The 27294-nt window shown below is 42.8% G+C and overlaps 1 protein-coding gene across 2 annotated transcripts; it reads left to right on the top strand.

The window, feature by feature from the left end:
• Positions 1-928: 928 nt before the first annotated feature.
• Positions 929-24233, top strand: nova1 (NOVA alternative splicing regulator 1). Of its 2 annotated transcripts, none has more exons than XM_039778245.1 (4): positions 929-1577; positions 9745-9888; positions 20458-20624; positions 21004-24233. In XM_039778245.1, exons 1-4 carry the CDS (start codon positions 1400-1402, stop codon positions 22021-22023), a joined length of 1509 nt encoding a protein of 502 aa, XP_039634179.1. In that variant the 5' UTR covers positions 929-1399; the 3' UTR covers positions 22024-24233. The 2 variants fall into 2 exon arrangements, with proteins under 2 accessions (XP_039634179.1, XP_039634180.1); XM_039778246.1 differs by lacking the exon at positions 929-1577 and adding an exon at positions 6425-7111.
• The last annotated feature ends 3061 nt before the right edge of the window (positions 24234-27294 follow it).

Here is a 27294-nt window from a genome sequence, read left to right as displayed (position 1 = left end):
TTAATGTTGACTTTCAGAATGTTACTTTAAACAAGTCAACACTGATGCCAATGGAGTGGGATTATTTAATCCTTTCCAGTTCATCTTCCTGAGACTCTCATGTGGCTCAGGATAGCGACACCTGTTACTGGAGAATTCACACACCTGCACCACTTTTCTTTATTCATTTTCTGTATCAATAAAAATCTATGTATATAATGAAGTAGATTTTAATACTGAACATGGGATCAGATGAATTTTTTTTTTCCAGTGCTTAGTAGAGCTGGGCGATATGGAGAAAATCAAATATCCCGATATTTTTGACCACACGCCTCGATATCGATACCGCAACGATATTGTAGTGTGGACTATTGGTGCTTTCACAAAATATTTATACAATGAGATTTTAGATAAATAATCATCAGTAATGTGGATATAATGTCTAAGTGGGTAAAGGCAAATAATAGAACAGCTAGAACAGTCTGGTAAGTTCAGAAAATGACATCACGTTACTGTAATGCAGCCTTTAAAACCAGGAAAAGACAACATTTATGCCATATTACAATATATAGTCTGCTATCAAGATATCGATAATATCGATGTATTGTCCAGCTCTAGTGCTTAGTATTACATAATCATGAAGTTCCCACTGCTGTTCTCATTTTACCTTAGGTGTTCTATTTTGAGGTTCAGACCAAACTAGAAAAACTAATGTAAAAAAAAACAACAAAAAAACATTTAGGTAAACTATAAAAATCTATTCAAATATTTTTTTTTCTAAAGATGTAAATGAAAAAAAACTGCGGCTTCGGTGCATATTGCTTCCCACAGATGGATCTTTGCCTTATTGGCCTCGTCTTTCAGCCGGTCAGTGGCACTGCAGCCCTCCCCGGAGCTCTCCAACTCTATTCCCCCCGTCCTGCACTACAAAGGCAACAATAACAACAGCTGCACGGAGAAACACGGCGTGGAGATGACTTAAGAAAGCTATGTTCCAGCGCCTTTGCCTCTGCGTAGCTGTTGCACTTGTCCTAATGGCTGATCGGCTCTCACACCGTGGTGCTGCTTTATTTTAAGCAGCGGGCTTTGCTCTGCGCGTCAACAATAAGGAGCATGCTGTCGGAGCGGCGGCCAGCGCGTTAAATGAGCACATTTCACTCACTGGGCTTTTTTAGATTTAGCTCTGTGAGGGACGCACTGGACGAGCAGCAGAGGAGACTCTGATCCCGGGCTTTTCTGACATTTTGATCCATTTGAGACCGTTTGAGCCCCCCCCAAAAAAACTTGTCGTTCATATCGCGGTGCGCGTTGTCAGGCTATGTGGTGCTGAGTGGCGCCGTGTGTGTGTGTGATTGTGTGTGTGAGTGTGTGTGTGTGAGGGGGGATACCGCAAATCTATCTACAGCTCCCGGGAGAAACGATGATGATGATGGCCGGTGGTGTCGGAGCAGCCGTGGACCATAACGGGATCTACTCTAATCCTAACCTCCACAGCCTGCAGCAGCCCCTCATGGAGGCTGACAACCCGGACTCCCGCAAGCGACCGCTGGAAACTCCGGCGGAGGAGGCCGGCTGTACCAAGCGCACCAACACTGGAGGTAAGAGAGCCGCACAACGAAGAAGCAACTCATCCACCTTGTGTCCTCCGCACGAAGTCCAATCTGTTGTTTTGTAGAAGCCTTTGCATGCACTTGTAAGAGCAAAAACACCGGCATCACTATGAGCCCCACTGCATGCAAATAGACTGTGTCTGCTGGCCGCATGTTCGAGGCTCTAACATGGTCCACCTGTGCAGTTGGCACGCTTGAAACCCTGGCTGTGTTTATGGCTGTGTTACTTCACATCCCAGCAGGGAGAGCAGCAGCCTGACTGAGCGAGTGGCCTCCTCAGGTCAGCTTTGAATTCTGAACCCAATCACCTCTGTGCTCCACATCTGGAGTTATGCTATCAAGTCCTTTCATCCAGTGGAGAGATGATTGCGTGCAGAGGCTTTAATAATACAAAGGGGATAAGTATTTAGTGTTGGTGTGGACTACCTTATGATTTCCTTTACAGAGGCCAATGATAAATCTGAACATTTTCTGAGCAACACGATGGGAGCAGGCCTTTGTTGACCGATCACAGGGTGAAGAAACAGAGAGAACATATGGCAGACATGGCATTGCAGTTTCTTTTAGTGCTGACATCCTGTGAATCCATTGTGGAGTCAAACATCTTGCCCCTGAGCCCTGACTCCTAGCGTTTGGGAAGCACACACCGTTGTGTCTTGGTACAGTGGACAACAAACATGTCTCCCACTGAAATAGCGTCACTTAGCTTCATAATGTCTTAATGGCCTAACAACCCTGAATACAATGTGGACAGTGTGGCTGTTTTAGGGCTGCGCGACATATGGAGAAAATCAAATATCACAATATTTTTTACCAAATACCTTGATATTTAGGGTTGTAGGGTTTACTATTAGTACTTTCACAAAATATTTCCACAATGAGATTTTGGATTAATAATCATCAATAATGTGCTAAGTAATTTGGTAGAGGCAAATAATAGAATAGCTAGAACAGTCTGGTAGGTTCAGAAAATCACACAAATTTACTGTAATGCAGCCTTTAAAACCAGGAAAACCACATGTCATATTACAACATTACGATATCCAAAACTAAGACGATATCTAGTTTCGTATCACGAAATAAATATGATACCGATATATTGTCCAGCCCTAGTTGCCGTTTGACCTTAGAGGGAACGCAACTCTCTGATCCTGGAAGGTTCAGTGCTGACTTGTGAACGCTGACGTGAAATAGCAGAGCTGTCGCGTTCACCTGAGAGCCGTGATGGACTGTAGGTTTAGTTTCGGTGCTCTGGGAGATTCTGCTTCAGGCGTGACGTGACGCTGATTTAGATTTGTGAAATGGAACACTGTCAGGAGCTGTGTGTGCGTTTCAGAGTACAAATGTTGAGGTGAGCTAAGCAGGAAGACCGTCTAGTGAAAATCATACAAGCCTATAGATAGTCTCATTACCACTTGTAGCCTAGATTCCTATCAAAGTCAGGTTATTTATAGGTTGCAGCGGGGTGAGCCAAATCTCAGCATCTGTTAGCCTGTCATGATGTTGATGCCACACCAGCTTTTAGGCTGTGTGACCCGTTAGCGCACTATATAATGGTAAAATTACAGTGAGTGTACGAGCAGAGCTGGGCCGTGTAGGTGTTGACAAATTAGGAGCTTTTATTTTGGGACTCGCACATTTTAAATTGAAGGATAATAACAGATTGGAAATGTAACAAGCACATCACAGAAAACGGGGGGAGTAGTGAGGACAACGAGAGCTACTTGGTGTGGGGAAGGACTACAGAAACACTGCAGTGCCATTTTAAGCTAATTGATCCTGATTTCTTTTTGTGGAGGAGAAATAGTGGCGGCCAATACAGAATCAACCAGGAGGTGTATATGTGTGTGTGTGTATGTGTGTGTGTGGGTGTGTGTGTGTGCACACTTGCTTTATTACTCATCAGTAAGATGTCGGAGTGCAGTAGCCGGGATGACGGCTGATTCAGTGTGCCAGCTACTGTACATCTTATTTCAGCTTGTGATTGTTATGGTCTGCGGCTCACAGGGACCACTTATTCAGGAACTTAATGTTAATTAGACATCCGTGGAGAACAGGCAGTCTCTTCGCCATATGTCACTGAGATTTGCTTTGTCTGTCTTTGTGTCTGAGACACCCCACCGTTCCATGATAGCAGCAGCATTATATCCCATTTCTAACAGAGTGCGTCTTTACAGCACCCCTCTGCCCCGCAGAAATGTCATTTCAGCAAGGCACATAAGGGCTCTTGTGCCACCAGACAGTGTTTTTAGATCAGATTCAGCCTCATATGTCCTCCATCAGCACCCCTAAAGCCACTGTAGAATAGGGCTGCACGATATGTGGAAAATATGCGATACCGTTGTTGAATATCGCGATAACGATATTACTTGTGATAAATAAACCGATATTAAAGTGTAGGCCTACTCAGTTCTGCTGCTTTCAGTATTCTGCTAAGACACAACACATTGCTTGTTGAATTTATAACAAATGAAATGAAATCATTCCCAACATAATTTTATTGAACAAATTGAACATTGCATTGAACATAAAAAAAAGACAGATACATGTAAATGTACAGTTTTCTACTGATATTTTCTTTCACGATATGTCGCAGCCCTTCGCAATGTATTTATTGTGCCAGTTGATATCACGATGGCGATGAAAAAAAAGCTAGATTGCGCAGCTCTGCTGTAGAATGGAGAAGTCACATAGTGCTCCCGCTTCCTCCACTTCACCATGATCTCCCCATCCAATATCCAGGGGATATGAATTGCATTTGGAAAATCTTAATAAATGCACAATTCACACAGACAGCTCTGACTTTTTACTGCTGTCATTGCACACCATTTTACCAGCCTGACTCCATGTTCTTTTCAAGGCATCTCTTTATCACAGCCTCGCTTTACGTCTAGAATCTGCTGCTGCACAATGAATCCAGTCCTGATGATGGGCTAACTCTGAAGAGGCCGCCTCGTTTTCTCACAGGCAAAGGTCTTCCACACGGCTTCCTAAACAAGATCCTATCTGTGTAGAATACCTCATCACTTCATCAAGGAAAACAATGAGAACATTCCATTTGTAAGCATCAATGTCTAACTGCCCTTATTTAGTGCGTTTTAGAAAACCAGGTGGACACACAATTCATAATGCAAATTATAATACAGTAGGTGTATACTTTCTGTCACCACAACAACCTATGGTGACCCATTTTAAAATAAAAGATTTAGGTACTGTATGAACTGAAAATGCAAAGGAATAACTCATTTTGTGGGACCTTTCACATGGTTGATTTTTAACAAGTACAATTTATTTCATGTATAGTTTGACCTGAACAGTTGAGCCAAGCAGCATCTGTGTTCTGTGAAAACACTCTGCAGGCCCTTTATTGCTCTCCAAAATCAATATAAATTTATTCAAGGAATTTTATTCTAAAATAAATGACATTTATGTGGTTCAACTGAGCCCGGCATTGTCTGTAAGGTGTTAGCATATAAATGCAGCAGCTTACCAAAATTAGATTTACAGAGGTGAAATGGCAGCCAATCCTCCGGCCATTCTGATAAGTATCTGAGGCTAATTTGGACCACGGCGCTGCAGGCTGAGCTCAGGAACCGAAACACTCTGTATATGTGCACATGAAATGCACATTTAGACCATTTGTGATGACTCCCGCACAAAACAGATGCTTTTTTTTTTTTTTTTAAATATCTTTGCACCCTGTGCTTTATGTGATGTGTTTTAGCATCACCTCCCGTTTCATGTGATCTACATGCATCACACTGCAAACCCACAGCCTTGTCTGCCAGTAGTGGTAGACTGCCTGATACTCCTCAGCCGTCCCTGTAATCACCAACCCCTCGACTACGTCTGATATTGATCACGTTATTCCTACCGAACTGATCATTAACATGACTGGCAGTTGCAACAAAGAGAAGAAAGCCTGTGCTCTTTCAAAGCTGAGCCCCCTCGTTGTGCATTACGAGCCGTGGACACTGAATGAGCGAAATGACTCCTCTTTTATCAGCATTGCCCTTCTCTCCTCAGAATGAGCATCTTTCATTCATTTCTCTCCCTAATTACCCATACTCTGAGCCCATGTTGCTGGCAAGCATGTGCCTTCCAAAAGGTTGTGTGGCTGAGGGATTATGTATGATCTTGTAATGTTACTAATGGAAAGGTTGGCACAGGAATGTGGGCTGTATTTATTTATTTTTTAATATTTTTTGGTGGGAAGGACACAGGTGCCCTTGCAGAGCGATGTGACGTGAGCGGACTGTGAATTTGCCAGGTGGCAGTGAAAGAGAGAATGAGAGAGAGCGATAGAAATGAAGACAGAGCAAAGCGGAGAGAAAAGGAGAGCTACATAGACCGTGAGAGGGAGTGGAGTCTACAGGGAGGCTGTGTCTATATAATAGAGCATCTCTCAGTGAATAGTAGAAATTTCTGGAAGCCATTCGCTCCAAAACCAAACGGGCCACAGTGTTAGGGTTTGATTTGTGGATGAAACTAATCGGCAGCCAGGATAAAAAAAAAAAAAAAGGAGTTCCCTTTTTACAGGTTCCCTGGAAAGCACTATCAAAAGAAGCTGGACATCCCATGTCCACACACATGCACTTACACATGCACATTGCAGTTTTTACACACATTCAGTCGCTTAAGATACCTCTTGGCGTAAGATTTATAGGCGTAGTGATTGGCTTCATCACCCCCCTCCACCATTCTGCGGCACTGCCATTTGCAATGGTTGATGAGCCCCTCCGCCCTCTCAAACATGGCCGTCTAAGGGATTGGGGGTGGGGGACAGGAGGAAAGAAGGGTGGGTGGCGTAAGGCACGCTGCCTCAGATCACTCCTCCTCCACCTCCTTCATCATCTGCTTATGCTATCCGTACACCTCTTCAGCCACTGTTGAAGGTCACTCTACATGCTTCCCCATTCAGCGCTGAAGCCCGCTCCCCAAGCCACTTCACCTTTGTCACTTTCCACTAAAGAAAGTGAGTGAATGGACTGCCATACTTTATAGTGCTGCGTCAAAAGAGGCGGAGTAGAGGAGAAAATTAAATTTTTTGGGACCGGCATCAGGGGGTGGGGACATGACGTGCTTGAGGGAGGAGGCTACCCATTGGCCGAGCGAGGTGTCAGTCCTGCGTGCTGCTGCAGACGGACAGGCCACTCGATGAATATGGATGAGAGCAGTGAAAAGGGTGATGCGGCAGGGAAGACCCCCCCCCCCTTCAAACCGATGCAGGCTTGAACAATGCGTGCCGTCTTTCACTGAAAACACTGAGAGCCTGCATTAGCATTTTCTCAGACAATTGAGGCTCTGGCCAGCTGCAGGCATGGCTCGGATGCTGCGGTGAAATCTCTTTTTCTGCACCCACTGATGAATTAGACCTCGGTGGAAAAAGTCGACCGGCCGCATTCCTCAACACTACCATTGCACCTATGCCGAGGCTAACGTTCAGATCCCCTTTAGAGATTTTGCCCCGGCATTGATGGCGATCTGACAGAGGACTTGAGAAGCAGCAGATCTCAGAATGGGTAAGCCTCAAACTCTTTTTGTCTGACTTGTTGAATTTATCCATCATGATAGAGTGCGTGCAATTTCTAACACCTAAGGCTCATTTGTCCGTTATTGCTCATTTTTATTCCATCGTCCTTGCTGCCTGTCAGCAGCAGGTTAGTCCATTGAAATGCAGAATGGGTACTTGGAGGGGTAGTGAGAAAGGAGGGAGGACGGTCACAAGGCATTTCCTCCTGACCCACCCCCCTTGAGTGACTTAACTAAACACATTTGGCTCAGCGTCCGTGCTTCTCCTCTAAGCCATCCTTCCAGCGTTGGAGGCAGGGGTTTGAACTAACACCCCACTGGCTGAGCTTCCCAATGTGCCCCGACTGCTCCCGTTCCCTGGCGGATTGCAGCAACAGATTGCCATGTTTACTCTACCACATGACGCCATTAAAACCTGTTACTGTGATCTCAGACACTAGGGCAGAATTAATTATTGACTAATGACAGCCACCGTGGCTGTGAGGGCAATGGAGAGAATCTTAGTGGCTTCCTCTCCTGCTGGGTTTACTCTGGTTGAAGAGGAGTAGAAAGTTACGCAGTGGGTTTTTGGCTTGCCTGTCAACAACAGGTCTTTGGATGTTTGGATCAGCGTCATTCAAATTCAATTCTTTGTGTAGCTACGGTATCGGATATCTTGTGATTAGGAGTGAGGGCTCAGAAGCTTTACGGCCACCGTGTCAGACATGCATGATCTTTATTTTTCCACCAAGGTCATTTTATTGTTATTCATCGTGAGAAAAGCCAAGAGCTGACTGCAATATAGCCTGAAATACAAAGATCCGACAATGGCCAGAGATGAACATAGCTGGTTATGTGATGTCCAAGTTCAGGTTTATCTCCTATTTCTCTTTCTAGGATGTTCTCAGAAAAAAATTACATATTGACCAGCACCTGACATATTTACTAGCTTTCGATGGTGATGTAAATTTTCATTTCATGTCTGTGCTCTCAGGTAAACGCATGCGGGATATGTTCTGGGATTTGGGATTGTCGCCCCAACTATGGCTAATTAATCTAAATCAAAAGTGAAATTCCATTAACAATCGTGTCATTGTCCGCATATTTGTCAGAGCCATTGATTACGAGTGATGTGCACGAAAACAAGCCTGTGTCTGAATGGAACATGAGGGGCATATTAATGCAATAAGGAGAAGAGCTCCTTGTAGGCTGTGAAATTCCTTAATGTCACAGTGCCATGTTCATTCACATCTGAATCTAATGAGTGCATTACTGAGGCAACAGGTTGGTCTCAGTGCAGGGCGGTCCTCCTCCATCCATCCGTCTTGTCTCCCCGCCATGCCGGTCAAGCCCCCACATTCGATACCCTCCACAAACCATAGGATGCAGTGACATGTCGGCCGACCGTGTGGCTTTGACATCTGCGATCCGAAATCTCTTATCACACTACACCTGAAAACGTATTAGAAATCTGGCCCTACAAAGATGGACGGTGCCTTTTTTACATCTCTGCCCGCTCGAGTGACGTCACCCTTGAGGCAGCTGAAAAGGATCGAACATGACGTCATTGCATCGAAATCAGCATGCAGAGGAGATTATTTGTACCAGTGCTACAAACGCACCTGAACCAAGTGTTTACCATGATGTCACCGATATAATATTTGGAATTCAGTGGGGAATCAAAGCCGCTCCACATCAATAGATATGTTACTTTTGGTGTTGTCAGGTTTTTTTATTATATTTGGGCCAAGCGCCATATACTGTACATGGTTGATTGCTTTTTACTAGATTAGCACACTCAATGTGATCAGGGTTTTCTTGGACGTACACTGCCCACTTTGGTGCGGATTCATTCTTAATTAGCATTGCAGGAAAAGGAACTTCCACAACTGAAAATGAGAAACATGTTTGCTGGCAAATTCTTCCAACTGACGGGCTGTCAATCACTGACTGCTACCAGCCACTGTACAGTAAGCCACAGAAGCACCTTCCAAAATGGAGGAGATTTAGACCATCTTGGCAGTATACCCTTTGAACAAATCTGTGGGATTGGTTCCCATATGTTCTTCTCAAGTCTGTTAATTACAAAGGATCACTCTGTATTGGCGTTCATGAACACTTGTGTTTGCAACCCTCCGTGTGTAACTTTCTTTCTTAGAATAGACAGGCTACCTTGTGCAGTCAGATTGGACTGTTCATTCTACATTCCTTTTATCCATGTTTAAAGAATTACTGGTGACAAAGGACCTGGCTTTGTATTTAGTCAGAGGTTTTCTAAAACTCCTTGAAAACAGTTAAAATTAGACCTCTGCAAACTGGAAAGGAGGTCATCATTTACTCTACAAGAAATCTGGGACAGGACACAGAACATGTCACAGTCTCTGATAAAATGTGAATACACTGAAAGCAGCAAGGAACTCAAATGGCAAAATCTTTTTCCAAATAACTTCCTTCGCCAGAGCAGTACAGACACAAGATTCTATTATTGCTTTTCCCCGTATATGTCAAAGCTATGTTTCCCCATTGTGATGTATTCGCTTGCTCAGGATATTGGGGGATTGGGCACCAGTATGGTGTATATGCTGATGTACAGAGCTACTTCACGAGATGTGACCCTTTCCCACTTTGTGTGTCTCTCCGCCAGAGGAGGGTGAGTACTTCCTGAAGGTGCTGATCCCCAGCTATGCAGCCGGCTCTATAATTGGCAAGGGCGGCCAGACCATCGTACAATTGCAGAAAGAGACGGGTGCCACCATTAAGCTGTCCAAATCCAAAGACTTCTACCCAGGTAAGAATGAACGCTCAGTTATTAAAATCGATGAGCATTAAAGCTTATTATATATATATATGTATATGTATGTATATATATATATATATATATATATATATATATATATATATATATATATATATATATATATATATATATATATGAGAGGAGTGGTCTGTCTGAAGGTGTGATGCTTTGGTGCAAGAGGGCATTTGATACTGTATGTCCTCTTCATTTGGCTTCCCCCTAGTAATTGCAATCTATTTTAATCACAAACCAATCATAAACACTTTGGACTTGATTCTTTTTATGTCATTGAGGGATTAAACATGCATGTAGATGTTAACGTTAATGTTAATGTTTTTCCATGTTCGGCCATTGGCCATATCTGGACACATCCGGTCTGACGCCGTTTCCGGGCCTTTTCGCGGTGCTTTTCCTGGGCGACGTTTATACACATCCAAGAACATATGTGTGGATTTTCATATATGTACGTGGACATTTACATGTCTAATTTTGATGAGAGAAAGCAGTAAGAATGCATGGGCCACGCTCAGGTGGTGGTATAACTTTACATTCAAAGTGGAAATTTAAGGAGCTTTTACTGCGTCATTTGGAGTTGTTGAAGCATGCAATTTCGTTGTGAAGAACAGAAGGACCGTCCTGGATGTGTTGACAGGATTGATGTTAATTTGGAAGACTCGTTATTAAAAAACCAGCAGCGCCCAGTGAGTTTTTACAGTGGGGAGATAGGGGTGTCCGAGTATGGCCAGGGGTAGCACACGGCAAATTCACCGGTATTAGCTTCATTTAGCAGATTCTTATAAAGACAAAGCTAAAGTAAAGGGTTAAAATGATATTCCGTTAGAAAGGTAAGAAGTTACACTTTAGTTTGACATGACTAAATTAACTGAAAACATTACAAGGATATTTATATTCATATTTAAACAAATATTCTAATTGAACATTAGCCTAAAAGCTTCCGAGCATGAACAGTGCCGTTCCAGCTGTCAGACGCAGCATTTAAGTCTGCCACAATTTCAGTTTCAATTAAGGTGCTTGCTAGCAGGTTGCAGGGTTGATTTGCTTGTACAGCATTCGCAGTTTTATGCCGGTGCATTCACTCACTTTTATGGGGAAATTGAATGAACGGGGCATCCATTTTATTTCCCCCCCCAAAAATGAGCACAAATACTGTGACGCAGAGGGCACGGCATACATCGAAAGCATTTATTATGCCGGAGAGTTTCACGGGCAACAGAAGTATGGTTGTGCAGCTCGGTGACCCCTATCACATGGAGGTTAAAGCTGAACCATCTTATCCTGCAAACACAAGTGGCTGAGCCGTAGAGGAGTCTGGGTGTTCGTCCTTCATGCCTCAGAGGAGGCTTCAACCTGCTGAAAAATAACAGGTGCTGAGCATCTCGCTGCTTATTAGGTCCAGATGTTTTGTGTGATACCTGATGCAAGCAAATAATCCCTGTGTAGTAGTACACTATTTACTGTATACATATTAGTATAAAACAAAACCCTTACATAGGAAATGGCTAGCCGTGCACAAGACCTATGAAATACGAGTAGCACAAAATATGCATGTGAAAAAATACAGATGTTTTTAAATGATAGGGTTCACGGTCAGTCCTCTTTAACGCAACTACCACTATAAAGCAGCAAAAGCAGAGAAAGATTTCTCCCCAGAACTCAATTTTGCATCCTAACGGCTACCTTCATTATTGAATCTGTCCTGTGACATCTGCAATTTCAGCTGATCCTTGGATTATTGAGAACACAAGATGTTACACCTACTGTACAAGAAAAATGCACAACGTGGGTTGAATTAGACCGGTTCTGTTGGGAGTTACATTTGATATATTGGACTGACAGAATCGTGGCAAAGAATTACTCGGCACTGGGGGAGAGAAAAAGAAGGATGTGCGAGCAAATATTTGTTCTGTACTTTTTCTTCCACCTTGCTTCTGTTCTGGTCTGCCATGATGAAAGGATGCGTGTTCGGAGGGCACGGCTCAAAATTCTCCACATACGAGGCCAACTATGTTTAAGGGAATGAAGTATGGCTACTTCACTGGCATGGGAACAAGGAGTGATATGTATCCTTATTTCTCTCTTTGGATTGTAGATGTGTTCATAGGCCACCACCTGCTCTGCCCATCCCCCTACTCATTATCGTGATGAGTGAGAAGAGGAGTTCAGGGAGAGGGTGCTGGCAAGGATTTGATTGGGTGCTTGTTCTGGCCCACACAAGTAAAATGAAACGACTGCTACTGTACACTTCACAATAGCTGAGAGTGCCACTTTCTGAGAAGTCAGTACAGGCTAAAGCTTTAAAAACCTCTAACTGTATTCAAAGTCCAGTCCTGGATTTTTACAGGCGAGCAATTCCGCATTGTCAAACTTATCAGCTACATCGGTTTTCCCTTCGTTCATTGTTGAATCAGCTGCAGTTTGGGCTAATATGGCATGCTAATGCCATTACACACAGTCCAGGCCCTCACCTCTCATCCTGCGGCAGCCTGGGCGCACTCCAACTACAGCACAATCGCACACTAGAGAAATCAAGGGACAGCAAGCGATGCAGCCATTTTCTTCTGCACTCCTTTCTGTGATGGCTCAGTCTGAAACTCCCACCCACCTCACATCTCCCATCCGTCAGTGTAAGACGCGAGACCCTGAATTCAAAGGTCTTGATAGGAACTGTACAACTGGGCCCTGCTGTGTCCGACTGAGATGGATGAGCGGAGATAGTGAAGGGTGTGGATGATACATGATTGTATGTGAGCGAGGGACGGGGGCAGGCCCAGAAATAGCCTGTTTCAATCTCTCTCTGTGGACATGACCCCTCTCCCAGCTGTAGTCAAGCTGCTCCAACACTTGCCAAGTTTCCTTTTTCCTCCTCCCCGCACACTGTTTCTCTCAGATTTGGTTCCTGGTAGTTGGGAGAGTTCAGGCCAGATAAGATGACATCATACTTCTCTTAAAAGTTTGTTTGCATGCTTGCCTACTAACACATGGGCAGTGACCGTTTTGTTTTTACTATTTGGTTTGAACCCATCCGAACGGTTGCGTGCTTAATTACTCGAGCCCCCATAAATGCAGCACGCCGTGCATTCACCCACTCGTACAGCGCATGCAGCACATACACACACCTACTCACACCTACTTACACACATCCGCATATTTAAGCGGCTGCAGTGAGAGCCGTGGGAGTTCACGATTTGATCACAAACTTAGAAACAAAACTTCAAACCCTTGGCTTGGTGCTGCTGGCCTCCGGCCAAGATCATGTATTATGTTACTTTGTACAGCACAAACAGATGAGGCTGTTGTGATGTCATAGTAACACTGGGTGTATGCTCTCCATTATGTGATCATTTTAATCAGTCACAATATGTGACCTCAAACTGGAAAACACCACTATTCCATTAGGTGAGGTATTTCCCTCCCTCAAAAAAGTCAAAGACAGACAAAGAAACTACAGCAAAGGCACAGATAGTTGTTTTTCAACTGTAGCTTCATACGCAGTATACTTACTGCACTCACTAACGCTCCCTATAGGACAGAATCACTTCTGTCTGAGATGACATCATGGGCTTCAAACTAACCGCAGCCTTTTTCTTTCTCCAAATTGATGGCTGGAGTGAATAACAGCTCTTCCTGGTGACCATCAGGAGCAGTTGTAGTACACTGTAGTAGTCTGAAGTATGGTTCTGCTTTATGGTGCAGTATTGGAGGGCAAGCCTCTCTATTCGCACAATATCGGATGTTATACACAACTTCCGAACAGCTGCCGCCATTGTTTTGTGATCGGCAAAGGTCAGTCGATTCAAAGGGCACTCCACCAATTTTACACATGGAGGTCAGTTTACTACACCAGGAGTAGTGCTCAGCCTGTGGAAATAGTTGATGATGCAATCAGGGTTATCAGCTTGTTGTCATAGACTATACATTTTAATTGAAAGCCTTCATTACAGACTGGAGGTGTGGCGTTTTAAAAAAATGGACGTTTATCAGTCCGGGGGGGGGGAGGCGTGGGGTCCTAATGACCATTCAATCATTATGTTTGTATTCCGTGTATAAGTCCCCAAACTTTATGGAAGTCCATTACTATATTGCCGAAATATCCCTTTAAATAATAAACTTCTCCCCCAAACTAGTGGCTAGCATAGCTGCTAATCGTGACTAGTTAGCAGCTAAGCTAGCAACTAGTTTAGGGGAGAAGTTCATCATTTAAAGGGGTATTTTGGCTATTGCTATGCTAGCCACTTTTAGCAGCCATAAGTCTTGAAGTGATAGCCTACAGAATTAAAGTGCTAGCCATTTGGAAAAATAGTGACTTAATAAGGAAAAGAAATGAGGCAGAGGCAGTCATTATGTAGAAAATATATATTTTGTGCTTCTCTTTTCTTGCCCACTAATGAGTTAATATGTTGCCAGACATTGCCTGATTGCTTTTAATTACTGCAAGCTGTTTTGTAATTCCATACAAAACTAATGCTACCAGCTACACATTTTTACTAATCACGACAGTGCAGTATTTTGGTAGTAAATAAGATATTAATGTGCTTCATAATTTTTTGCTAACAGGAAATTATACAAGACGCAAATCATTTGGCATAAATAACCGTGACTTTAGAACCTTACAGTCAGGGTCACATTTTTAGAAGTTCACTGTTAGTGGTAGCATTCACAAAATGTCCCTGGATTTGTGTAGCTGCTCCTTTATGTTGTACATCATGCAACATGGCATCCATCAACACTATAATCAGAGATCTAGTCATTTTAGTCTGCAAATGTTGTCATTTCTTGGTTAGAATTAGCATTGGAGCTGAACTCGCTGAAATGATTGTACAGTCTCATTCAACGCACAGCAAGATGTCCTCACATGAAACTGGTTTACAGTGTCACGTGACCAGCCGACATTTTCCAAGTTCACATCTTGTTTTAGTTTCTTATTGCAACTCTCAACTCTCATGTAATTTATTTGATGTATTTGATTTGTGTTTCTGATATGTATTTCTGATACATACTTGAAAAGTCCGTTTTAGTAAGGATAAGTCTGGTGCTATTTTCTATTTTTGTTATTGTCGACAAATCCCACGTAAAGACCCAAACCAACTATGATGTATGTTACAGTACTATCAAGTATTGTGTGTGAATCTAAAGCCTATTTTTCCTCTATGCCATATAACTCTAATGTTGTCCAAAAACTACTAAGATCAGTCCAATGAGAAACTGTTACAATAGGTAACATGTTCCTTCATTACCATGTACACACACACACACACACACACACACACACACACACACACACACACACACACACACACACACACACACCAGCACACACACACACACACACACACACACACACACACACACACACACACACACACACACACACACACACACACACACACACACACACAGTAGTTTATCCCACATACACCAACCTGCTGCCCCAGATACTTGCTAAAGCACCACCATGTGTATTAATTCACTGCTGAAAATAGTCGCCAACAAATGCAAATGTCCTCCTGTTTTAGTAATCTTTACTAAAAACTACAGTGCCCTGCTGTTTTAGGAAATCACTGAGCTTTTTGAAAAAAATGAAACAATACACTTGCGACCTGTTTTTAAAGATTTAGTAGGAACCAATGGTCTTGGGGCTGACTGGGGAAAGAAGTGAACAGTGGACTAATGTGTTGTTGGATCTTTTCAAGAGATTTCTTGACATATAATAATAAAAATGTAGGATATCCCCAGCCTTACCCATTAACACCCTTAAAATGAAAATTGAAGGCTTTAAGCCTTCCTTTAGGTCCAACCCTGGAATAGAGGATGGATACCAGAACCGAGCCCGTTGGGACCCGACGGTACCCGACGGGCCGGGCCAGGTTCGGACAGATATTTAGAAATGATGTTGGGGTTCGGGTCGGGCTCGGTCACATCAGTGTGATAAGGCATTGAACATTTTAAATTTTAAAAAGCTTATTATGTAGGAGCGCGCCTGCGTTAACGTGCGCTTGTTGCCCCGTGTGCGCTGATGCTTCATCTGTTGACATTTCTGAATGCCTTTCTACTACAGTTGCTTAATAAAAGCGGGCATTCCACACAAACAAACGTATGTGTCATTAGTATAAGAAAAAAAATAGATTTTAACTGTCTCGGGCTCGGGTCGGGTTCGGTTACTGCTCTGTCGGACGCGGGCCGGGCTCGTATAGAAATATGCGGGCCGATAGCACCCTACCCTGGAAGACTGAACTTTATGTCAGTAGTCCCTCTAATATTAAAATTCCTGGTGAATTGGAATGCGACAGACATCAAATCCTCCTGCAGATTACTGCAGTCCTACTATCTATTATTCCAAATGTCCCACAGTATCCGGTTTCTGCCTACATTATCAATTTACTGGTAAAAACTGTCTTACAGCATGTTAGGACCAGGTACATGACAGTCAGTAATTGAATGGCTTATGTCTTTATTCTAAATGCCAGAAAAAGTCTATTATAAGCATGGTGTGGTTACTGTCTTTTTTTCAAAGACGCCAACAGGGCTTGTTGCGAACGTGTGGTCAGGGTGTCATGTCATGTAAAAGTTGTCCAGCACACTGATTTACTGGATATAAATAGCATGCTACAAAATATCCTTAAAATCAGTGTTTACATTTTAGAAAAGCAAGCCATATGGCAACAACGTGACACAAAGAATATATTCAGCACTGGGATTTCCGGAAAGAAAAAAACAAACATTCCAGCTCAATTTGTAGTGTGAATAATTACTTTAAAAATCTGCTGATGTGTTGACAGTAATTATAAGTGATACTTTATGTGTGGCATGCTAACAGTCTGAATAAATCAGAAAAAGTCTCATCACAGAAAAGCTCAATCAACAAGACAGAAGTATTGAAACTGTCTTGCTTCAAGATCAAGATAGAGTCATTGGTCTCTTGGGGAAAGCTGAAGCCTATGATGTGTGCTCTCAGGGGCACTGACACATTTCTCCCCCTCCTGCCAACAAAAGGGCGAGCCAACTCTTTCTGCCTTCCCAAACCCAGAGCTTTTATTCTGAAATCCATCACCCTCAAGGTGAGACGGAAGGCAAAAGCTGATGCAAGCAATTAAGGAAGTGAAACGGGTTGAGAATAAAAATGTAACATTCAGACAGTTTCATGTCCTCTTTATGGTGTGGACAAAAGTTGTAGTGATGGCCTCTGTCTTAGGATAAACTCACCTGGATGCAGCACTGTCACTCCTTCAAATCCTTTCTAGATGCAGAGATGTTTAGAGGATGCTGTACCAAGCGAAGTAGAGTATTCCAATAAGTCAGACTAAGGTGAAATTGCTGTCAGCCTCTGTTTTTTAATGCTTACCTCTAGTGAGATTAAGTTTTGCATGCATACATTTCACTTCCAACCTCCTCGTATTTAAAAAGGCATGCTATGCAGTTTCCATTTTTGTCAAACAGCTACCCCTAGAGTCGCTGTGGAGTACTTGTATCTAACGTTACTGTCGTAAATACCACTCACACAGAGCTGTCTCTGCACTCACGGCCTGATCCCCTCCCCCCTGTAGGACTGGTCTTATTATCAACAGTGGATGAATCAACAACTTCGTAAATTAGATTAGATTAGATTAAACTTTATTGTCATTGTGCAGAGTAAAAGACAATAGAACGAAATGCAGTCTACGAATGGAAGAAAAGCAGAGAATTGCAATGTGAAAAACACAGGAATGGTTTTTTTTTTTTACTACTGTTAGCGCTCTCAGTAGAAAAAAAGGCCGGCATCTTACAGACATGTACTCGAGGTCATCGTCCCATTATTACACCAGTTCTCATGCACGTACATACAGAGTCCCCCTCCTCTGCTCTTACAGTCCTCAGTCCTGTCCCAGGGAGCAGAGTGCGGCCTGCTAGCTGCATGCTAGCATCGGGTATCCCCGGGTGAAGCCAGGTTTCAGTGATAATCAAAACCCAGCAGTCACGAACACAGCGATTTCCAGCGAGTTGTAATTCCAAGTCGTCCGTTTTATGCATGGGATGTTCTGCGTATAATGAAAGACACTCGAAATAGATATCTGGTGCTGGTCACCGATGTCCAAAAGGTTCTGGCGGGTGTAGCGGATGTTCGCAGAACCGACAGTAGTAAAGCAATTTGTGATTCTTGCGAGATTTGGCGGGGCGCCACGTACCAAACCTGCATTGTTGGTTTTCTCAGAGGCGTCCCTCCCCTGCTTTGCTATCGGGGTGATTCGCCCTACTACGAGTTTGTTTACCATCGAAATGACTTCGAAGCTGTTATATTAAAGTGCCCATATTATGAAAAAAATCACTTTTTCTGGGATTTATTATATATATATATACATATTTACACATATATATATATATATATATATATATATATATATATATATATATATATATATATAGTTATTTTGTGTCTCTGGTGCTTCCACACGCATACAACCTTTGAAAAAAAACATCCATGCTGTTCTGAGTGAGATTCGGTTTCTGAATGTGTCCTGCCTTCAGTCTCCGGGTGAGCTGTTCAAAATCTGCACGGCTTTCTACGTCACTAGCCGAAACGAGCTGGCTAACCGCAACCGTTAGCATGCTAGCGCTAGCATGCTACCTCGTTCTCAATGGCAAAGCACTGCTACAACACACACAAATTCACCATAATCTACAAAAGAACTACTTCCATGTGCGCCCTCTTAGAAGAAGTCTCCCAGCTAATCCTGCCTTGTAACTGACCGAAGTTGGAGAAACAGGCTCTCTTTTACTGTCTATGGAGCTAGCTGACATGATCTACATCTGAGCTACTGAGCATGTGCGAGTGCAGTCAAAGATAGTACAGAAGAAAAGATGTCTCACTCTGTAGCTAAAACAGAGACCTGAACACAGGGTGAAAAGAGGAGCTGCAGCAGTGAGAGAGAGCTGTGCAGTACAACAAAAATATGGTGTTTTTTTGAAAATGAAACCATGTAAACCTTAAAATACAATTATGAACCTGAAAATGAGCATAATATGGGAGCTTTAAGGTACAGATATTGCATAGTGTGCCTTTAATAATTTGTGCCTTATGTTTGTATCCTGACTGCACATACAAGAGCATTTAATACACAATAAATAATGTTCTTTTACAATTTCCTCCAGCAAGACACCCTTAATAGAACAATGGGAAACAGCAGTTTATCCTGTCTGTTTCATTTTTAAACACCTGACTGCAGATTTTATGGGCCGACATAAAAATCTCAAGTTGCCTGTACTCGCAGGCTTCAGCCTGTCACTTTGTCACTTCAGGAATGACCGGCAGGTGCAGCACAGTAACACCTGTGCTTCTTCTTAACATCTTAGAGATGTCATGTATAGCCTGCTTATTTGTCTTTCAGCTGGATTTGTATTTTGCTTTATTTTGGTCACAAAAACTGTTTTATTTTAATGTTTTTCATGCATTATGTAGGCCTTTATGTCTATAATGGTGAACTTAATAACTATGGCAATAAGTTGAGGCAGATCAGGTGCCCTTTCCCCAAATTTGCCCAATTAGAAATTCCTACTGCTTTTCGTGCTTTATGTGCTTGAACCGCCCTATTGACTTTTTACATCCATTATTAGACATGTCTGTGCCATAAAGCCAATCAGGTCTGACTTTGACTTATTTCCCTGGATTCATTTTAGCATTTTCTGTGTTTAAATGGCAGAAATGGCTAGGAGGACCGGTACAGATGTGTGTGTGTGTGTGTGTGTGTGTGTGTGTGTGTGTGTCATCCAATCTTTTAATTTGAGATTCAATTGAATTAGAAATGCAAATGCCAACAATGAAAGTAAAGCAGTGCCTCTCAGACACTACAGAGAAACCCCTTATCAGCTGGTCTTACCATTTACACATTTTACTCAATCAATGGGGAAAATGTGACACTTTCCTCTGAGTAAAATATTGACCTTATTCAGATTCATGCAGTCTGCTAAGTCATCTAAGAAAATCAGGAGACATTTCATATTTACTTCAGCCAAAGAACAGTGAAATGTTAACAAGGCAGGGAGGGTTGATACAAAAGGGAGAGTGTTTTAAAAATCGTGCAAGCAAGTATAAAGGACTCGCTGTTGCATCACCTGTTTCCACGGCTTGGCCCCTTTACCATGGCAACGGAATGCCGGTTGGGTCGTCAATGTGGGTGTAGAAAAAAAGCCTAGAGGAGGAACAAGCGTGTGTTTAGTCTATTGGAGCTGCAAGGCAAGGACGGGCTCGGTATTATTATCTGAAAGAGTTACATCATTGAAGAGGAATCCTCCCCCCCCCCCCCGTGGCTCGCTAACCAAGCACGGTTCTGTCTTTCAGCTGTTTCTCTGTTGATTGTGTAAATGGAGGAAGCGAGGAACAGCTTAGTAATTGGTTCTCTTTGTGAAATGTCAAGAAACATTTTTCATTGCCAAGACATCTTAATATAAATGTAGATTTTTAGTCCAACCCGTTGCAAATCCCTCAAATCTGCTCGCCAAGTACCCACTCAGAGCACATTACAGTAACGGATCACTTGTGTTTGTCCTCTTCCTCCTTTATCATCGCAGGAACAACAGAGCGCGTCTGTCTGATACAGGGTACAGTTGAAGCCCTCAATGGTGTCCACAACTTCATTGCGGAGAAAGTCCGCGAGATGCCCCAGAGCGCCCAGAAACCTGAACCAGTCAGCATACTGCAGCCACAGACCACCGTCAACCCCGACCGCGTCAAACAGGTGAGCTAGTGTGCGGTCAGTAAAGGTCATGAGGATGTGTGGTCACTATGTGGTACTAACAGTTCACTTCCAGGACACCTTGTTTATTAGTCTGGAGTCTTATTGGTTCTCTGGGCCATGACCCACAGTCCGGTGGGGTCAGGAAAATGTGAGAGTATGTGGTTATTTTTACCTTCAGTCTTTCATAGCAAGACAGAGCCGTGTGGCAGCTGCAGCCTAAACCCCTGGGATTAACAAATTGCTGAGTAAAGCGGGGGCTGGTATAGTACTCTGACTCAGTGAGAGATAGCCCTCTTTCCGTCAACCATTTATGCTGTTAAAGCCTTCTCTTGTTGCCTTGTTCTGCTACTTCAATCTGGTTTTTTTTATTTCTCCACAGGCCAAATTGATCGTGCCCAATAGCACAGCTGGGCTGATCATTGGCAAGGGCGGAGCCACAGTGAAAGCAGTGATGGAGCAGTCAGGGGCTTGGGTGCAGCTCTCCCAGAAGCCAGAGGGCATCAACCTCCAGGAGCGGGTGGTAACCATCAGTGGGGAACCCGAACAGAACCGCAAGGCTGTGGAAATCATAGTACAGAAGATCCAGGAGGACCCTCAGAGCAGCAGCTGCCTCAACATCAGCTATTCCAACGTCTCGGGCCCCGTGGCCAACTCCAATCCCACTGGCTCCCCCTACGCTAATACGGCCGAGGTGCTGCCCAACGCAGCCGCGGCAGCTGCCACTGCCTCCAGCCTCCTGGGCCAGGCCGGCTTGACAGGAATGGGCGCCTTCCCCGCTACCATGTCCACCTTCTCTGGCAACGATCTGCTGGCCATCACCTCAGCCCTCAACACGCTGGCCAGCTACGGCTACAACACTAACACCCTAGGTCTGGGCCTCAACCCTGCCGCTGCTTCCGGGGTCCTTGCTGCAGTGGCAGCTAGCGCTAACCCGGCCGCTGCGGCTGCAGCTAACCTACTGGCCTCCTACGCTAGCGATGCCTCCGGCGGCGCTGGCCACCCCGCTGCAGGCCTCGGGGGCTTCTCCCTGGGTTCTCTAGCAGCTGCTACAGGGGCATCCAATGGTTACCTAAATGCTTCGTCCCCACTGATGGCCTCCTCCCTATTGGCAACAGAGAAGCTGGCTGATGGGGCCAAGGACGTGGTTGAGATTGCTGTGCCCGAGAATCTGGTTGGCGCCATTTTGGGGAAAGGAGGGAAAACGCTGGTAGAGTACCAGGAGCTAACGGGAGCCCGCATCCAGATCTCCAAAAAGGGAGAGTTCATTCCTGGTACTCGGAACCGTAAAGTTACCATAACAGGGTCACCGGCCGCCACGCAAGCAGCGCAGTATCTGATCAGCCAGAGGATCACTTACGAGCAGGGCGTGCGCGCTACCAACCCACAAAAGGTGGGCTAAAAAGGAAAAAGAAGAGGAAAGAAGGAAAGGATGAAGACAGAGATAGAACGGAATTGAGAGGGTCACAATGAATAGAAAAAAGAAACGTCCAAATATCTGTTCAATATTTCAGTCTCAAATGAAAGAATCACAAAGGAGGAGGTGGGGGAGACATCCAAGATAAGTGTGTGTGATATGTGAATGTGTTTTTAGGACTGACGTCCTGATGTTTTTTAAAAAGTTTGTGTCGAGTCCTTTTGACGATGGTGATCAGAGTAAGCTGAACTGGTCCACTGCCAAGCTGCAGATTCAAGGGTGAGGCCGCAGGGTTTCACCCTCCTCCAAAACCTCATAGCTGTTTCTTTTCTTTTGGGTTTGGGTTTTGTTGGTTTTGATTTGGGTTGCAGACCTCAGCTCCCGGTGAGTTGAGCGGTTCAGATGAAGTTCTAGCCAGCTGATAGAGCTGTTTTACAAACCTTGCTCTTTGTATACAATGCAGAAGGCATTGCTAACAGGGGAGAGGTTTTACGACTAGCGCCTGAGGTCATCTCAGTGTATGGGGAAGCAATCTGAGTATCATATCTTTAAAGAAATCACATCTATGTTGACTTATGTTGAATTCTGGCTCGTATCATAATTGAAGTTTCTAAATTTGGGTATTTTATATTTGTTATCCTTTTTATTTATTGACATGGTCTCATTCAAACACAAATAGATTATTTAAACCTGCGAATGCAGGTTGATCTGAATGTAAAAACGATATTAGCCTATCGCTATTTTTTATTTACAGGGATCAAATATTGTGTTGCAGTGAAGAAAAAAAAAAAAAAGATGTATAACTCAACCCCAGTCTGAACTTCACTGTTGCTGTCTGCAATTATAGTTCAGGGGTTAAATAATCAATGTGAGAGGATAGAGGAGACACACAGGAATGTATGAATATATTTCACACGAACACGCTTAGATAACGCTCCCACAAACACTGGAACACATTTGCATATTCAGTCACAGCTACAAACACACCGAAATATGTTGTTTAACCCGTTCTTGGTGCTATAGGATTAGGTTTCTATCTCCTTTACCATGAATTCAAAATCTCTCTGGCGACTATTCTCTTGGATTAAAAAAGCTGATATGTCGTCCAGCCATTAGTAGCCCATTGGATCTGACCCAGCCTCTCACCTACTGAAAAAAGGATTGATTTCAGCCTTTCATGTTAGAAAGCAATCCAGTCTTAATATTTCAAGCCCATCCGCGTTCCCAATGCAGGTCTTTTTTTTTTTTTTTTTTTTTTTTTTTTTTTTTTCTTTTTCTTCACAAGAAAATTGGCCATTCTCTTGATTTTCACCTGACAAAGTGTTTGCCTTAGTCACACATTTGTAACTCCCAAGAAACAACTTAAAGCTCAGACTACCTTTTGAAGCAGTGTCTAACCAGTTCAGTCAGCAAAGGGAACAAAAGCACTACAAAAGCATTTTTCGTAAGAAAAAGCTGTATGAACCAATATCTGTGAACAAAGAAACGATTGCCTTTACATTAAGGGTACCAAATAGTCAAGAGACACGCACCAATGAAAAAGGGAAGTCGAACGACACTTGAAAAGAAGGTTTGGACTCACTTTTTTTTCTTTCTTCCGTGAGCCGTCCTTCCCAATTTGCATCAAGACAAAAAAAAAAAAAACGATACTTCAGTTCAGGCAGCCTGTTATCGTTCCAAAAACACGTTAACGCTCACTGACTGCGGGTGGAGCACGTAATAAAAACACCGTGAAGTGTTGCGGCATCGTTGTCTTTTATGGGCAATTGTTTGTCTAATGCAGGGAGGCTAATTGTCTAGAGCATTTCCAAGCACTCGAAGATTACCTTGGCTTCCTTCTGTGCTGCTATCCATGGTGTTCATCCTGAGTACACTGGGTCTCTGAAGACTGCACTGTGAGACATTAAGAACACAATGTAAAGCATGTCTGTCCCTGCCGGGATGTGAGTATATTTTAATGTGCACATCTATGTCACATAAACCAGACCTATACCAGTACTGACAGAAGGGAAATATTTCCACAAGAGCATTTATTCTCCAGCGTCTTGTGATGTTTCTGTTTTACCAGTTCCAATGCATTGCACTTAAATTAGCAGACGTTCTTTTAATTTCAATTTTTTTCAATCAGCGAAACCACAAATGATTCCCTCCACACTTTTCCCTGCACTGTATTTTCTCCAGTCCTATTACGTCCCGTCTCCACACACACACACTTTTAAAGACATTTTTCAATTGTCCCCATCAACCCAAGCTCTATGATCAGCTTCCTGAATACACGGCTGTGAGGGTTGGTGCTGAACAGTGTCCTAGAAAATCGGAACCATTCCCGTTTTTTTGGGGGGGGGGCGGGATTTAACAAATAGCCTTTTTGTTTTCTCTTTTCACTTTTCATAAGTCATGTTTAAAAGTAAAGGGATTCTGGAAGTGTTTGAAACAACTCTTTGTGTCTGAACATTGCAACAGTGAGCCTTTCTTCCTAACTGAAATCTCTCCTTTCACTACGTGTCTGGAAGGCTTCACCGTCATCCATAACTACGTACAATCTGGCCACCGATGCAATCATAAAAAGCATAAAAATGACCTGTTACTGCCCAAGAGTTTAGCATATAATAAGATACAAGCACAACAACAACAAATGGGGATGTTTTATCAATGCAACTGGACTGCTTGACTGCAGAGAGCTGTCCTTCAAAGCTCTCCGATCATTACATTGTGCCAAACACTATTTCTCTCTGCCCCCTTCATTCAATTTCCTCTTTCTCTCGACATTTTATTCCCCCTGCATGTCGCCGTCCCTCGCCGCTCTGAGGTTCCTCCTGTGTCCTAATCCCTGTATGTGCTTCTTCCTACACTGTGCTCTCCCCCTCTTTCTCCTTTCCTCCTGTCTCGTCTTCTCATGGGTGGCGTGTCGGGTGTGCTGGTGGCGGGAGTTATGCACTATAGGTCATAAAGGGTAAGAAAATATTCCCCCAGGCCGTAGAGTTCACAAGGCTAAAATGCACAGAAAAACACCTGCCTCCGAAACTGTGACACCCACAAGACCAACCAGCAACGTTCAACGCTCAAAGTATCAAATTCCCTCTAGAAGAAGAACACGTAGGATTTAGAAACGTTTAGACCGCGAACTATGGCCTTTTTTTAAGGGAAGAGAACGTGGCGTTTTTTTTCTCCCAAAAGAAGGCAGATCGTGGTCGAATAGATATTCACACGTCGGCTGAACAAACCGAGCTCAAGTTTCAGCCTCTAATGAAAGTGTAGTAAGGACAGAATGCGTAAGATAGTGAGAGTAAGGTGGGAACTTGTTTGTGACCTCAAGCCGAAACAATGACATCCTTTATGCATATCCTCTTATCTGAAAAATGACTAGAATTCATTTCTGTGGAATACAATATGTCACGTCATATGATCTATATGTACTTTATTGTAGCTATTCTAGTTTGTAGTCCAAATGCAGTCCAGCGTTGTCGATACAATGTGAACTATGTTATATTTGTGTGGATGATGAGAGTGCCAACTAAGCCTGATTAAGATTAGCTTCGCAAAATTTGTTTGTGCATTATGATGACTCATCATCAACCGGTGGTGTCCATATTTCTGTCATTGATGATTTAGTTTGACAGTAAGAAAATGTAAAGAATATTGGAAGCAATATAGTAGCATGTTGTCCTGTTTTGTGTTTTATGTCTGTTGTATGAACCTTTGAAATTACTAAGATTTTTGAATGAATAGGTTTACATGTACTTTTTGTAAGTTATGAAAATGCTGCTATTTGATAAGTAAACTATACAAAATATTTTAGTTGAAAAGATGTCTGGTCTGTTAAATAGAAACATGCTCTAAACGGCTGGAGCATAAAACGAGGTGTATAGACTACTATACAGTATTGGTAAGATAGTAAAAGTAATAATAGACTCCATAGTACAACCTGTGCCAAACTAGACCTCCGCAGCTTCTGAAATTGTAGATGTGCGATCAAATGTTAGATATCAATAACTTGTTTAGAAGTGCTGATCAAAGTGCCAATCAAACACTGTCTTTTAAGTTAAGAAAAAGATAATCAAATACATAACTTAAGAAAACAAAGAACTTTTTTGTGCATTGTTTTTATCCCATAGGTACATAGAGTAAGAGTTAAAGATTGTGATTTTTATGGATCCATGTTGTTTTACACGCCATGCATCCCTTGTGTGTTTGTTTGACCTGTGGCTTCAGTACTGCTGTCTCACAAATGTCTCTATAGGCCAGCATGGACTAAGCATAACATGTTATAAGCATTCATAACATACCATTAACAATCAAAAATGTGTTTGTGGAGTTAGGTGTTATCTTTTTGCACGTCTTCTATTGCATGGTATCAAAGTAAATTATGGAGGAAAAAAAAAAATTAACAAAAATTTTTGCGAGGTGTCTCGCAACATTCAAAGACATTACGCTGCATGCAGTCAAATGTAAAGCACTTAAGTTTACTCGCCTCATGTTAAAAAAAAAAAAAAAAAAAGAGTTGTTTTTTTTTAATGTTGGGAGTTGGGAGGGAGCTCATTATTGTCATGTTGGCCCGAAAAAAAGGCACACACACACACACACACACACAGATCAAATCTTCATCGATCAAGTTCTTGTCTCTAAACATCATCCAAGAAGATATTTTGGGTTTTAGGTACAGTGAGGAGTATTACAAATGTGAAACAAGCAAACGTGAAAATGTTATTCAGTGCATTGGCTCCTTGTGTTTTTTTTAGGGTATCAGGCACACATTTCTTTGATGAACAGGTTGAACCTCATATAACCTGTCCCATAATGTTTTTTTTTTTAGATTTGTCACAGCTTGAAAGCCCAGATCTAATCTATGAATGTACCCATTTACTCTTTTTTTCTTCTTCTTTCATTTCTGTCGAATGTTACCAGTCTATTAATGTAAATTCAGGGCAGGAATGTCAAATACATGTAGAGTTAATATCTATGTCAATAACCGATTTCAACTATAGTCAGGTAGGCCACACACGGCCATAGTCATGAACCAGATATGGTTTTTTTTTTAACACAACTTCCGATTCGCTGTCAACATTATCTTGTTTGTTTGGTGTTGCATAAATGCACTTTACTGATCAGTGGGGGTCATATTGGGCGTGAAATGAAGCGAAACCATGTTGGCTTTCAACAGTATTTGATTTGTATTTTGCCATTCTTTGTTGCTCTGATGTTACTTTTCTTCTTTGTCTTCTTATTATTTATTCCCTGATCCTGTTGGGTCTCATG

This window comes from Perca fluviatilis, chromosome 16 (genome assembly GCF_010015445.1).
Source record: "Perca fluviatilis chromosome 16, GENO_Pfluv_1.0, whole genome shotgun sequence".
Lineage (NCBI taxonomy): Eukaryota > Metazoa > Chordata > Actinopteri > Perciformes > Percidae > Perca > Perca fluviatilis.
This window is presented reverse-complemented; position numbering and strand designations above follow the sequence as displayed.

What these genes read in the sequence shown, in the direction of transcription:
- nova1 (XM_039778245.1), top strand. Translation starts at nt 1,400, where the DNA reads ATGATGATGATGGCCGGTGGTGTCGGAGCAGCCGTGGACCATAACGGG. An exon ending in CAAGCGCACCAACACTGGAG is followed by an intron (nt 1,578 to 9,744) that starts GTAAGAGAGCCG and finishes TCTCTCCGCCAG; the next exon opens with AGGAGGGTGAGTACTTCCTG. An exon ending in ATCCAAAGACTTCTACCCAG is followed by an intron (nt 9,889 to 20,457) that starts GTAAGAATGAAC and finishes TTATCATCGCAG; the next exon opens with GAACAACAGAGCGCGTCTGT.